The sequence below is a fragment of the Muntiacus reevesi genome, chromosome 1 (assembly GCF_963930625.1).
Source record: "Muntiacus reevesi chromosome 1, mMunRee1.1, whole genome shotgun sequence".
NCBI classification, from domain to species: Eukaryota; Metazoa; Chordata; class Mammalia; order Artiodactyla; family Cervidae; genus Muntiacus; species Muntiacus reevesi.
Genome location: NC_089249.1, coordinates 194,394,202 through 194,409,341, shown reverse-complemented (window position 1 = coordinate 194,409,341; position 15,140 = coordinate 194,394,202). Strand labels below are relative to the sequence as shown.

At 53.9% G+C, this 15,140-nt stretch overlaps 1 protein-coding gene across 10 annotated transcripts in view; it reads right to left on the bottom strand.

Annotated features, from left to right (window-relative positions):
• The window catches only part of SMARCA4 (SWI/SNF related, matrix associated, actin dependent regulator of chromatin, subfamily a, member 4), an 89,786-nt gene that overhangs the window by 30,552 nt on the left and 44,094 nt on the right, over positions 1-15,140 (bottom strand). For all 10 annotated transcript variants that reach the window (XM_065917799.1, XM_065917794.1, XM_065917798.1 and 7 more), the window contains exons 17-24: positions 11,124-11,190; positions 9,904-10,014; positions 7,705-7,947; positions 6,242-6,355; positions 5,592-5,699; positions 4,260-4,346; positions 3,195-3,241; positions 1,705-1,871 (exon numbers count right to left, since the gene is read on the bottom strand). In XM_065917799.1, the coding sequence (XP_065773871.1) occupies positions 1,705-1,871; positions 3,195-3,241; positions 4,260-4,346; positions 5,592-5,699; positions 6,242-6,355; positions 7,705-7,947; positions 9,904-10,014; positions 11,124-11,190 (944 nt within the window). The remainder of the gene's footprint in view (positions 1-1,704; positions 1,872-3,194; positions 3,242-4,259; positions 4,347-5,591; positions 5,700-6,241; positions 6,356-7,704; positions 7,948-9,903; positions 10,015-11,123; positions 11,191-15,140) is intronic.

The following is a 15,140-nucleotide window of genomic DNA, read 5'->3' as shown; positions in this document are numbered from 1 at the left end:
AGAAGTCCTCACTTACACAGAGGACTCACGTCATGGAGAGAAAAAGGGGGTGGGGGGCAAGTGGACAGATACTCGGGTGGGAGGGAACATGCTCTCGGCCTGCCCACCAGGGGGTGGGACGGTGCCACCATTGTGAAAGCTCAGACCCTACAGAGGCCAGCGCACTGAGGGAAGGGCAAAGGCTGGGGTGGCGTTGTCTGGCCACACGGGCCTTGGCACGGACGCAGCTTTCAGACTCAGGACACGTGATCACCTGACGAAGGCTGTGTTTGTAAGGGTTACCCTGGATGGAATTCTAAGAACAGTTGAAAGAAGACAAGACAGAGATGCAGCAAATGTTCTGGGAGGGAGTGGGGAGGGCCGATTCTGACGGACAGGTCCACCCAGCAACCACAAGTTAACGGTCTGAAAATCCACAGTACTATGAGAGGCACGGAGAAACACACAGCAGGGGCAGAGAGGTTTGGGGTCTCCAACCATGGATGCAGCTTGTACAAGCTTAGACAAAGTCTTGCAGAAATGTGGTCTACCCTACGCTTCTTAACTGTTTACCCCAGTGGGTCTCAAGTCTTTTTCAAATGTTATTTTTTGATGTGAATTAATTTTTTAAAAGTCCTCACTGAATTTGTTACAGTACTGCTTCTGTTTTATGTTCAGTTCTGGAGGTCCCAAGGTACATGGGAATCTTAGCTTCCGACCAGGGATTGAACCTGCACACCCTGCATTGTAAGGTGAAGTCTTAGCCACTGGACCACCAGGGAAGTTTCCCCAAGTCCGTTTCTTCTTGAGGGCCCCATTCACTCTACCTTACGGAGAGCGGGGGGCTCCCTCTAGATCCGACACATGTCGGATCAAGAATCCTGCACACAGCCAGCACTGTGCTCAGCCCCCCTCCCCAGGACTCCTTTATGCTGGCAACAAGGCAGGAGCCAGGCTTCTGACGGTCACAGGCCAGTGTGGTTCCCAATGGATATGCCCCATCACCCCTGCAACATCTGGATCCCTCCATCCTGCCCCTTCCTGCTTCTCCCGGTGCTTGTGGTTCTGGCATGGATAGGTCTGATTTCAGCCCCAGAGACACCAGGGCAGTGGAGAAGGGGTGCATATCGCTCACAGCAGTCAAATGAAAGCTCACCCCAGACCCCTGGGGGAAAAGACAAATTGCTTCTCTGTTGCGGACACTGAGTCTGCCCAGTGTTGGGGACACTCCTATTTCTGTGGGTGGAAGAAAAGCCTGGAACAGATGATTGACAAGGAAGCCAATGTGGAGGATAAAGGAGCCGAGAGCCCCAGAAAAGCTCCTCTAACACCATCTGGGTACCTGGATCCAGCTGTGCCTGAATCAAGCTTGCCCTTAAAGTTCAGTTATGAGTCATAAGCTTTCTTCCCTATGCCCACAGGATATGAGTTTCTGTCACTTCCCACTAAAATTAGTCTATGGGATATACATTAGCCACTGGACCCAGCATTACGGTGCAAGAACTTTAAGCCTCATGTTCAGGAGACCAGCACGATACTCCCAGGACCCCTCCCAGTCCCACAAGCCTGTGTCACTGAGCATGCCACTATATCCACTCCCAACACTAGGCCTGGTGTCTCTGGGCCTTGCCCTGCCTCATGGGGAAGGGCAAATCCACCAGAAGCTCTGGCAGCAGTGGATAATAAAGCCCTTTCAAACACATCTCTCTCCCCGGCCACACTCACCATCGAGCCTGAGGTATTTAAAGCCACGATATGCAAAATAGTCTTCCATGATGGTCATGAGGGAGGTCATCTGACAGAACAGCAGCACTTTGTGGTTGGTGGCCCGGAGTTTGGGAAGAATTCTATCGAGCAGCTCGAATTTCCCTGAGGCTCGGTACAGGTCCAGCCTGGGGAGGATGGGAGCGGGGAAGGACACACAGGACATGAACCACAGTGCCCTGAAGGCGGGCAGAGGACATGCGTTCCCACCCACTACCTGACCAGTCCGGGGTGGGCTGGCCACCAAGTCCAAGGGCTCACGAATGTCTCCCTTGGCAGACTACCCAGCCCCCAAAGTTTCAGTAGAGCCATTCCAATCCAACTAAAATAAACTCAGGCCACCCTAAGTCAAGTGAAAGTGTTAATCGCTCAGTTATGTCCAACTCTTTCTGACCCCATGGACTGTAACCCACCAGGCTCCTCTGTTCTTAGGATTCTCCAGGCAAGAATACTTGCCATTTCTTTCTCCAGGGGATCTTCCTGACCAGAGATCGAATCACAGTCTCCTGCATTCCAGGAAGATTCTTTACCATCTGACCCACCAGGGAAGCCCCCCAGGTCAAGGGTGATTGTAGAATTATAGAGCAACTAGGATCCTTGTAAGAGTGAGAAGAAGGGCTGAGGACCATCATGGCTTTGGTCATTCATTCTCAGTTTAGAGATATGAAAACGGGCTAGGGGCAGTGTGACATGGCTGCTGACCTGCCAGGGCCAGGACTCAAGGCCAGGTCTGTGGGACCCCACTAGGTAATTTGATACAAAAAAAATGACACAGCAAAACGACCTTTGGCTCTTTCATTCAGGGCTCCTGCTCTAAGAAATAGTTTACTATCTCAGAGAAGTGATGGTGGCGTTAGCGCTGAGAATGTTTTAAGAGTAAAACCTTGAGGCTATATCCGAGCTGGAAGCTAAGGCCGAATCAAGCCAGGGCTGCACTTTATAAACAATACTGCGGAAAACACCCCCACGGCAAGGTGGGTGCCGCACTGTATAAAGTGTCTCTCTCCTGGTGGGCAGAGTTTAGGCTCAAGAGTGTTGAGGGAAGCTGTTACGGGTCACAGAGCCCAGAAGGGAAGAGTGGGACCTGGAAGCAATGTCTGGTCAACTCTCAAATTTCAGACTTTTTTTTTAAAATTTGGCTGCACCAAGTCCTAGCTGCGGCATGCAGGATTTTAACTGTAGCAGATGCAACGTAGCTTCCTGAACAGCGATCGAACACAGGCCCTCCGTATTTGGAGCACAGTTTTAAACCACTGGACCACCATGTTAAGTCCTTGAAAGTGCAGAATTTTTATTCTCTTCTTTGGGCTCATCTATGTTTTTTAAGTTTTTTTACCAGGAATATACTGCCTTTGAAAGCAGACAACTATGACAACAGAAACAAAGTCAACCACAGAGAGAAACACAGTGGACCATCCATCCCCATCCCGTTAAGTGAGGGAGATTCTCACCCTTGGACGATGCCGCCAGTAAACCCCAAGTGCTCGGAAAAGGACTCCTGTAATGCAATGAGATGTGGGTCAGTGGGGGCAGGAACAGGTATCCCGGCCCCACACCTCCAAGCCCACCCACAGCAGCTCCAAGATCACACAGAGGGGCTGACAACAGCTTTTCTACCCCACTGACATGCCTTCCTATATGGTCTTAACCACCAAAGGCGCGCCCAAGGGCACTGCGCACCTGACACTATCTTTGGAGCACCAAGAGGGAACTGTCAGGGGATTTGCAATGACCCTGAAACTTTATGCCAGAACATGTACACATATGTGTGCTTTTCATTTAAATTTATTTGATTTTTTGGTCGCAACATGTGGCATGTGGGATTTTAGTTCCCAGACCAGGGATTGAACCTGCACCCCCTGCAGTGAAAGCGTGGAGCCTTAACCACTGGACCATCAGGGAAATCATTATGTGTGTTTTTCAGAAGCAGGAATCCAAATTCTCAAGTGTACTGGGGCCCAGAAAGGTCACGGCTGGAGTTGTCATGAAGAGGGACATGCTCTCCACACGTTGACCTGGGATGGCCCCACACACTGCCAAGTGGGAAAGGCGAGCAGCCAACCAGCAGGGGCGGCATGACCACTCCCACCCTGGGTGGGAAGCAATTCCAGAGAACAGCCTGGAAGGCTTCGTGGTCATCCCAGATGGGACTTTCATTTCTCTCACATACTTCTTTTCTCTTTCCATTATAAAAAAAATTTTATGTATTCTTTCTGGCCACCACAGGGCCTGCAGGATCTTAGTTCCCTGACCAAGAATCAACCCCATGCCTCCGGAGTGAAAGTGCGGAGTCTTAACCAGTGGGCCACCAGGAGAGTCCCTCTCTCTCATATTTTCCTACACTGTTTGGATTCTTCACAATAAGGACAGGCAGAGAGAATCTCAGTAAAAAGACAAATGTACGCTCATCACCTAGTTACAAATTCTTCATCTTTAAAGTTGCAGAGAGAAGGGCCCCAGCTCTGCCGGGGGAGCAGGGCCTCGTGTGGGCTGAGGCCTCCCCACCTGGGTCTCACCTCGATGTGCTGGAACATGTAGGGGTGGTTGCAAATCTTCCTCAGCTGCATGATGGTGTTCATCAGGGTCTTGGTACCACCTTTGCCCTGAGGAGGCACAAGTGAAAGTGAAAGTCGCTCAGTGGTGTCCGACTCTTTGCGATCCCAACAACTATACAGTCCATGGAATTCTCTAGGCCAGAATACTGGAGTGAGTAGCCTTTCCCTTCTCCAGAGGATCTTCCCAATCCAGAGATCAAACCCAGGTCTCCCACATTGCAGGCAGATACTTTACCAGCTGAGCCACAAGAGGCTCCCAAACTGGTCTTGCCTGGGGTGGGGTGAGGGTAGGTGTGGAAGGAGGACGTAGCGGGAGGCAGGGCTTGTGGAGCTGGCTTCTCTTGGGGCTCAGAAGCCAGCATGAAGCCAGCACTGGGGGAAGCAGAGACCCCCGGGCACCCCGGAGGGTGGAGAGTGAGGAGGGGCCAGGCCAGCAAGACGGAAGGGACACACGACTGGCAAAGCGCGGAGGCCGGATCACAAACACTTTGTGATTCATAAGGCCAGCTGCGCGGGCACTGGGAAAGAGTCCCCAGGGCCTGCAGCCAGATGGGCCGTGATGGCTGAGGAAGCTCTCTGGCTTTGGGATGAAGGAAGGATGCGGGGGTGGGTGCCGTGGGCAGAGAAGTAAACCAGGGAATGGGCTGCCACAATGGCCCAGGTAAAGAGCGAGCCCAAACCAAACATGTGGAGGAGGAAACCGGGAGGCCGGGCCAAGCTCGAGGCAGAGGGCACAGAGTTGAGGGGATTGGAAGGATGATTTCAGTCTGGTGAGAAGAGGGTTGTTAGGGTAGGCCTGGGGCCTCAGAGAGGCCCAGGAGGTAGCAGCCCACCTAGCCCCCACTCCTCTCCATTATAAACAAACGTCACACCAAGCTTGCATAATGACGAGGAGAAAGGACCAGTGGAGGTGGCTTGTTGGAAAGATGGGATGCACCTGAATGTTCTAACTGCTGCGGTCTGTGCTGGATCCTCACTGCTAATGGATGTGCCCACAGGAGCCAGCACTTCACGAACAGAGGACCCTAGACTGCTGACTGGGGGCCTCAGGCCCCCCCTGAAAACAGGCCCTCAGCCCCTAGTCTCTTAGCCTTACGGACTGGACTGAACCACACCAGCTATGATCTAAACCAGGGCCGGTCAACGCCCTCAGGATCACAACCAGACGGGGCCTTGGTCACAAAAATCATCTCCCAGGAGGAGAAAGCCTGCTGGTTCCCACACACCCAGCCACTCCCAGGCTGCCCACCCGCCCACCATGGACATGCAGGTGGGACAGGGGCCCGGGCCAACCTTCTTGTCCTTCTCGGAGCCGTCGGTCAGCAGCACCCCCTTAGCCTGCATATGCCGATAGAGCACGCGCTGCAGGGCCGACATGTCGCACTTGATGACGTACTCCACCTGTGGGTACACGCCGCCGTCAGTCGAGCCCAGGTCCCCGAGCCCAGCCTCTCAGACATCCTGGGCCCTGGCCTCTGATCACAGCACATGAGGGTGATGGTGAAGAGCCCCCACACCCAGGGGATGAGGGAAGCTGGGCTGCAGTAGATGCACGGGGCTAGAGAAATATGGGGACTTCCTGGGCCAGAGGGGCAACACAGCTTTCTTTCAAAGGCCTCCCCTCAGTCAGCCCAGGAACAAAGAGCAAGAGTGACATGAGGGGTGACTGGTGGGGCACCAAAGCCCCCTCAGGAGAGAGGGGAGGGACTACTACGGGCCAGCAGGTGGGACTTAGCTGGCCCCTAGCACACCTGCCTTGCACTTTCAGAGACCTGTGCAGGTGAGCAAATATCCCCAGGTGAGATTGACTCCCGAATGCGAGCAAGACAGGGCCAGGCTGGGGGACTCCAGAGAGCCGCCCGATTGGGACCCCTCCCCGGGACAACCCCAGTACAATGCTGAATGCTGCACTGGGGCTCCCTCCACTCAAGTAAACACAGTACCTTTTCAGGCAACTGAGCTTCCACTTCCTTCTTGAGCCGCCGGAGCAGGAAGGGCCGCAGCACTTTGTGGAGACGGCGGATGATAAGGATGGTTTCCTCCTCGTTCAGGTCCACCTGGCACCCCAACGAGACATGCAAGCCAAGCATTACCTCCAGGGGAGCAGCGACACGTGGGCAGGGCCACCTGGTGTCGCCCTGCACTCAGCGCCTCCTTTCCAGCCAGCTCTACACTTTATGAGAGCTCGGCGGGGCACCCTCTTCTGTGGAAAACTGCAGGGACCTGAGACCTTCCATGGAAGTCCTGGGACACGGAAGCGAAGCCCCCAGGGCACCAAGAAACACGGCAGCACACCGAGTGGCCTCCCCAAGAGTGACACAAACTCGTGTCTGGAATCCTGAGAACATGTGCAAACGGAACCTGGCCAGCACTGCAGGGGTAACACGGACACAGTGCATGGTGTAAACTGGGGGTGCTCAGAGGGCTCAGCCTACTGGGAGCCCCAATACCTCTCATTTCAGCCTCCGTGGGAGAGATAGATAGAAAGCCTGCTCTCCCGTGGGCCTGCTATTCTGACCAAAATTTGAATTAAAACAACTTTTAAGTGAATAAGATGACACTTGAATTTTTTTCTTTAGAACCCTTTAGTTGCGCTTTTGCTCAACTTGAAGGGGTGAAACCATGGCATTTGTTCCCTTGCTCTTGGGGTGGGGGTCCTAGAAGTCTGAAAACTGAGGGCTTGTTTTAATTATGAGACCCTTGAAAGGGCCTCAGTTTCTCCTTTAGGAGGGCTTCTGCCTCAGCCAGTGCCAAGGAGGGGGGACCCCAGGGACGATGCAGAGGTCCCCCCGTAAGAGCATGGTGGTCCCAACTGTCCCAGACCTGAGGAGAATCTCCTAACTGGGGACCAGTGGGCTGGGGCATGGCTGCTGGGCGTAGGGGCTCTTTGTCCACCTCCTCAGTACAAGGCTCAGGCCGCCAACTTTCTTCAACAAAAAACAGCTGGCCCACAGGCAGACTACCAACTCCACCCACAGCCAGACAGATGTGAGAGATATAAGTCACAGCCCACAGCTTTTTATTTTCTTTAAAAACAAAAGGGGAAGGATCTGACCACTCTCTTCACTGAAGCCACCCATCGCCCTCAGGGTGAGAATCAAATTCCCCTCGAGCCCTTCAGCTGCGCCTTCACACCTCAGGCCTGGCTATGTCCTGTCCCCGCTCTGTGCCTGGGGCACATGGTCAGGGAAGCCCCGAGGATCCCCTGGGATTTCTCTGTCCTCCTCTGCTGGCAGGGCTGCCATGTATGTGGCCAGGCCGGCTGCGGTTGGTACTCAATCCACAGCCACCCGGGGAAGCCAGCTGGGCCAGGACCGTCAGCGAGGACAGTCCCTGGAGCTGCATGATGCCGAAGACCACGGCTCCCCGCCCTGCCCCCTCCACCACGTGGCCGGCGGCTGCCTACCTTCTCCCCAGTCATGGCGAAGGGCGCGTTGAACCACTGCTCGAAGGTGCTGCAGCTCTTGAAGATGGTGGGCAGCAGGAAGTTGAGGAGCGCCCAGAGCTCGGGCAGCTTGTTCTGCAGAGGCGTGCCTGTCAGCAGCAGGCGGCGCGGCGCCACGTAGTGCGTGTTGAGGACCTGCGTCAGCTTGCAGTGGTGGTTCTTCATGCGGTGGCCTTCATCCACGATCATGTATTTCCAGCGGATCTGCAGGCCGAGAGCGGGTGGTCAGGGGAGGACAGGCGGTGGGGCTGTCCCCTGGGTGAGAAGCTCACTGCCATTAGGCACGAAGGCTCTGGGCAGAACGGCCCATCGAGGTGGAGAACGTGAGCACGACAGCATCAGAGGAGGGACCAGCGCCCCGAGGAACAGACACATTCTGCAGCTGTGAAGCCCGGGAGAGGACGAACACGTGGACAGGGAGGTGGCTGAGAACTGCTGTCAGGTGAACAAAACTAAGTCCAGAGAAGAACTTTGGTTTTCCAAGAAAAGTACATACACCAAGTATCTGGCATAGAGAAAAAAAATCCTAAATAGTACACAGCCTGCTGACCATAGGTCCTTGGGGGTAGGGTCGAGAGGGGACATGGTTTTAGTAAGAGGTACATGTCAATCTGGCTTCCCTGGTGGCTAAGATGGTAAAGAATCTGCCTGCAATGCAGGAGACACAGGTTCAATCCCTGGGTTGGGAAGATCCCCTGGAAAAGGAAATAGCAACCCACTCCAGTGTTCTTGCCTGGAACATCCCATGGACAGAGGAGCCTGGCAGGCTACAGGCCATGGGGGTCGCAAAGAGCCGGACAGGACTGAGCGACTAAACGCTTCCAGTCAGCAGGTGGTGGCTCGGAGGCAGGGAGGCACAGCTGGGGGCGCTGCCTATACCCAGAGCCTGTGAGTGGGCGCCTTGCCAATGGGCACAGGCTAGAGCCAATTCTAACTGGGAGTTAGGTTGGTTAGGCAGGGACTGCAGGTATAAACCCGTTTACGTGCAATTGTGATGCCCTTCAGAGCCACTCGGGCCTTGGCATCTAGCTCCTGGGGACCAAACACGGCCCAGCTGAGGCCCTGCAGGTCAGGTGTCCCAGAGGAAAAGGGCAGGACTGACTGGGGCGGTGTGGGTAGCAGCCCTTTCCCACAAGTAATCCCCATGGTGGGGGGTTTACACTGATGAAAGCCACTGTCAGACACACAGGATTTTCAGAGCCCTGTTCTAGTGTCTGGGATGGGCCTGGCTCTGTCCTGCGTCAGAAGGGTGACCCGAAGCACAGGCCCCAGCATAAGGAGGCTGGAGGCCAGCCTGGGCCTCAGTTTCCTTACCTGTAGCTCGGAGATGAGTATCAAGCGCAGAATGTCATCAGTAGGAACATGCCCCACAGGTGGGGGTTAACGTGTAAAGTGCTCTACTCCTTGACTTGCTGCCCTATATGGTCAGCGAGGCCAGACGCGGCAGCTCAACCCCTCCCCACCCCAGGAAAAGAGCTTTCTGGAGGCAAAGGACTGTGCCTGTCTTACACCTGGGTCATAGAATATTCTTGGTAACTCACTGGTGGCCCAACTAGAGCCACCTTCACAACTGAGTCAGTGAAGAGGCTGCCCAGCCGCACAGCACCCACTGAACACATCAGCTCCGTGGCTCAAGGCCGACGGGACACACAGGACCCCTGAGCAAGCCGTCCTGAAGGCCCGACCCCGCCTGCTTCGCAGGCTGCTTTCCTCTAGGCTGGGGTGGGGAGACACAGCCACCAGGGAGGCAGGGGCCTCTAGAGACAGGTGGAGATGGGGGAGGGCCTCATCATGGCCCTGTGAGGGCCAGGACCCGAAGGCTGGGAGGCGTCGCAGATGACCAGGCTCTTTGGGCAGGAGCCCTGAGAGAAGCTGGCCCACGTGCTGCGTAGATGGTGCCAGTCTCTGGACATGATCCAGGGCAAGCCTGGGAACACGCAGTCAGAGAAGCAAACCCCAAGTCAGCTTGACTGAGGCCTTTCACACCCATAGAGCAGCTGTCCTTACGCATATGCAGGGGATCACTGAGTAATGACTGGTGGGGAGTCTAAGCAGATGAGAAGCGTGACCCACGCATGACCAGCCTGGGCAGGATCCCAGGCGCCGGACGGCACACGATGGGCCGAGCTGCCTGGTTTTACAGGTGAACACACACGCTACCTTCGCAAGGATGTGCTTGTCCTTTATGATGTACTCGTACGTCGTCAGCAAGACGTTGAACTTGCCGCTGCGGAGCTGGGGGACGAAAGCACGTCTGGCTGCTGGGGAGCCCTGTGAGGGAGAGAAGACACACACGCCTCAGCCCCTCAAGTCCTGGGACCCTGGTAAGGCCGAGACCTGGCAAAGGCTGCTGGCCCTCTCCCGACTCCAGTCCAGACTGCTGCCCTCCCCAACCTGGCCCCCAAGCAGCTGTCCCTCCCTCGACTCCAGCCCCAGGCCGCTCCCCTTCCTGACTCCACCCTCCATGCGGAGGGCCTGGTGCAGGGAGCAGAGAGGCATGCAGGCCCTGTGTGGCTTGCAGCCTGCACCTCACTTGTCCCACTCCTGCTGGGGGCTCCTGGGGGAGCTCCGCTTCCCATGCCTGCCTCCTCCTGGGTCCCCACTCAGGCCACCGTGTCTCCCACACAGGTGCAGTCCACGGTGACCATTCCCTAAGGGCAGCTCCGGCTTCTCCCTGGTTAGCAAATCTGTCTGGTTCCCTGTTTCAAGCTTACTGTTCCTGACAGCCTGAGCTGCACTCGTTCCCAGAAGCTCTTTTTCCTTTAAAAAAAATTTTTTTTTTAAAACTAGAGTATAAGTCACTTTGTTCCCATAAGCTCTTGGCAGCAGGACAACATTTAGTTTCTCAAAAGCACCAATTTCTCCCCGCACATGCTGTCGTCTCTGTCAGGACCTGCTTCTTTCCCTCACGGGGCTGAGAGCTCTGCGGCAGAGTGGCAAACCTGGACCCGAGAGCCCTACGGCCAAGGGCATGACTGAGCTCTGCCACCGAGGTGTTGCGTGAGGCAGCCCGCCCCTCCCTCCCCACAAGGACAGGAGGCGCTATCGGCCCCCAGTGCACAGGTGAACTGGTCTAGAGATGGTGAGGACAGTGAGCAGCCCATGACACAGCAGCAGCCCATGGCGGACACTCACTGAGGCTGCCTATGTGGAAAGGCCTGGGGGTGAGTGTATTCACAACAGCACAGTCCGCACACCGAGTCCAGACTTAGAAAAAGCACCCTTCCTTGAAATGAAATGACCCAAGCCCCCATGTGGATGACCTAAGAAGGCACGCACACGTATGTCATGTCACTAATGCAGGTCGACATCCCTCCTCACTGCACGTACCCCCTACTCCCCCACCCTGCCCATGCCCACCTCTTCAGGTGGCACCGTACCTTGTAGGACACCTTCACCACGGAGGGGGCCCACTTGTCAAATTCGTAGGCCCAGTTGGAGAGGGTTCTGGTGGAAACAAGGATGGGATAGTCAGACACTAGTTCTGATGTCAGCCGTTCACTGTCCACACTGATGTCCGTGCGGATGTAAAGGCTGACGTGGCCATGATCCTGGCAGGGTAAACTTCCAATAATTTGTGTAGCGATTTCTCCTTTAAGGAGGTAGCCCTTAACTGCCCACCTATTATGTCTGGGCTAAACTGAGTATCTTTTCCCAGAATACAGTATGGAAACGGGAAGAAAAAGTACTTCACAGTGGAGACACCCGCCACACACACTGCCTCAGCCAGGTGACCAAGGTCAGCCACCAGCGTGAAGAGTCACGCTGACAGTAACTGCCCCCATGATGAGCTGAGAGGCGGGCTTCACTTCTGATCTGTGTTCCCAAAACCCATCATCCCATCTAAGGATGAGAAAATCACCAAACAGACCCAGGCTGAAGTACCTCCTGTAAAACACCTGACCAATCTCCTTAAAACCACCAAGGTCACTAAAGTTATGCAAAGTCTGAGGAACAGTCACAGAACAGAAGAGGCCTGAGGAGATGTGAAGGGTAAATGTCACATGGGATCCTGAGACTGAAAACAGAAGTTAGGCTGAAACTAGTAAAATCTGCATAAAGTTTATATGATGGTAATGTGTTTAGTTACACTTTCACTATATACAAAACAGGCCAGAGAGGATTCCTCACTTGTGACAATGTATCAGGGTTATGTGAGATGCGATCAACCACAGGAACGTCCTTGGTGCTGCACTGATTAAAACTGCACTTCCAACGCAGAGGGGCACGAGTTCAATGCCCAGTCAGGGAACCAGATCCCACTAGATCCCACGAGGAGGCCAAAAACAAGCACACAAGCGAAAAAGATGTGATCAGACACAGGGGGAACCAGAGGAAGGTACACAGGGGCTCTGGGTACCATCTTCCCAACTTTTCTATAAAGTTGATACTATTAGACAGTAAACAAACCATCACAAGGCAATGGCGGGGATGTGCTAAAAGGACACAGTACTCTTCCCTGGAAAATCCCATGGACGGAGGAGCTTGGTAGGCTGCAGTCCATGGGGTCACAAAGAGTCGGACATGACTGAGCGACTTCACTTTCACTTTCTTTCTTAAGCAAAATCACTAAATGATAGGGTCCATGAGCCTACGCTGCTATGAAAAACTATACCATTAAACTATTACACGGGGGAGAAGAGACAGCTTTCCCTTGCAGTGGATTCCAAGACTACGGAAGAATGCTGGGAAGAGAAAACCTTGCCTGGGCACTTCCCAGGAGGATCATCATCTCAGGCGAGACAGATGCTGAAATTAGAGAAGAATATGGTGAGAAACGGGATAGTCACAGAGTTTCTCAGTATCTTCCCATGAGATACTCATAAATCACAAAGGAAAACTCTTACGTTTGCATGGGGAAACCAGCAGGCACCACGTAAGAGAACAGACGGGGGACTTCCCTCGTGGTCCAGTGGTTATGACTCCATGCTTCCACTGCAGGGGGCATGGGTTCGATCCTTGGTCGGGGAACTAAGATCCCTCGTGCAGCACCATCCGGCCAAAAGATAAAAGGAGAGACCAAAGTGACGCTCTCCTGTTGTGGAGCCCTGGGCTTGTGCCCTCTGATGTGAAGCCTCAGGAAGGGCAAAAGAGCCCCTACTGGAGTTTCTTGCCAGAATTCCAGAAAGAAGGACAAATCACATGAGCCCTGTCTGAGGAGGGATGGTCTACCAAACACCTGCCAGGGATGCAGGCTCATGAAGATCAAGAAGAACAAAGCCAAAAAAAAAAAAAAAAAAAAAAAAAAAAAAAAAAAAAGAAGAACAAAGCCGAGCTGGGCAGCTGTCACAGAGACATCACAACACCCAACAACAAAAGACAGGGGAGGGACCCTGGACCAGAAAAAGGCCTTCAATGAAGAAACTGACAACATCTGAACCGTGTCTCTGGAGTCACTAACAGTTAGTGATGATTTATCACCACGTTGTTAAAACTGTCCTAAGGTGATGTGAGCTCTGGGAGGCCAGGCAGAAGGTGTGCAGGAACTTTCTAAGCTGCTTTTGCAGTTGTTTGTAAATCTTAAATAATTTTCAAAATGAAAATTAAAAACTGGTATCTCATTGTAGTTTTGACTTGCATTTCTCTAGCTATTTTTAATGATGCTGAATAGCTTTTCATGTGCTGAGTTCCTTTGTTGTCCACCTGAAACCATCACAACATTGCTAATTGGCTATACTCCTATACAAAATAAAGTTTATACTCCCATACAAAATAAAGTCTAAAGAAATATATATTAAAAAAAGAGACAGACCATGGGACTTCCCTGGCAGTCCAGTGGTTAGGACTCTGTGCTCTCATTGCTGAGGATATACATGACCATCCCCTTTCTCATCTAAGATCCCGAAAACGGCAAGGTACAGCCAAGGGAAAAAAAAACCAGTCTGTAGCACAGCATGCTGGACACAGAGCTATTCTGGTGGAGATGAAGTCCCGCCTAAACAGAAGGGAGGGGACAGGAGCCCTTGGAGGGCTGTGGACAGTGCACAGGCAAGGGCCGCGGGCACAGACAAGAAGCTGGGTTGACCCAAGGGAGGATGCAGCAAGGCCAGCTGCAGGCCCAGGACCTCCTGCTGATTCTAGAAACAACTCCCACTCTATGAAGATCTAGTCCCACCAAGGAAGCCAGATTTGTACCACCATGAGCAAGAGAAAGCAAAGGGGGAAATCAACTTCTCCCAGTAAATTCTGGAGGCTCCTGAGGCCCCCAGTCATGGGTGCCTCCAGGCCTCTGGAGGCCTGGCCGTCTTCCAGGCAGGAAAGTATGTTCCCATGGGCTGGGGGATGAGGACATGGTTTCCCATCACCCGCCTCGACAGCTGATGTGATCCCTACTGCACATTGGGCAGAAGGCAAGGGCTTCCTCTTCCGAGCCAGGCCAAGTGCACACACACAGGCCTGGCCACATCAGAGCAAACCATCCCCTGGGCCCACGGCTGGACTGCCGCCTAATATGTGACTGGAACCAGGTCAAGGACAGCCAGTCCCAGGACTTATGGAAAAACCCTGCAGGCAGAAGAACCATCATGTGTCATGCAGAGCTGGGAAGAGGCAGCCCCAGAGCAGCTAAGGAATCTCAGCCCCAGAAGGGTGTCTGTGGGAAGGAAGAGGCTGGTAGCACCAAGAGATTGCAAGTGAGAGCCTCCGTAGGACACCATCCAGGTACCAGACACCACCACAGCTGAGCATCTGTGGTGCCCGGACTGGGCTGGGATGCAACCAGCAGAGCTCAGTGTCCCAGCAGGAAGCGGAAACAGCACCTGAACCAACAGCAAAACTCCATGTTTCTAGTGGGCGGTTATCTGACTCCTGTGACAACCTGGAGTGGGATCTGCTGGTTGTAGGACTTGAAGAGGACACCAAGGACAGCCTGTGAGAGTCGCCCCAACAGGGGTCATATGGGCAGGCACCCCAGAACCTGCCCTTCCTCTACCCTGTGCCCTGAACCCAGAGGCAGGCAGCTGTGTGCTGGGTGTGCCCCCTAGAATTCACATGCTGACATGTTCACACCCAGAGCCTAAATATGTTTGGAAACAGGGTCTTTAAAGAAGTAATGAAGGGACTTCCCTGATAGACCAGTGGTTAAGAATCCACCTTTCAAGGCAGGGAATGTGGGTTCGATCCCTGGTCAGAGACCTAAGATCCCACTTGCTGCAGGGCAACTAAGCCCGTGCGCAACAACTTCTGAGCCAGCAAGCCACAACTACAACCCGATGCAGGGCCTCCCCTGTGGCTCGGTGGTGGCAAGGAGTCCGTCGGCCAATGCAGGAGACATAGGTTCGATCACTGATCCAGGAGAATCCCACAAGCCACTGAACAGCTAGACCTGTACGCCACAACTATTAAGCCTGTGCTCTAGCACCTGGGAGCACTAGAGAGAAGCCCGTGCGCCCCAGCTA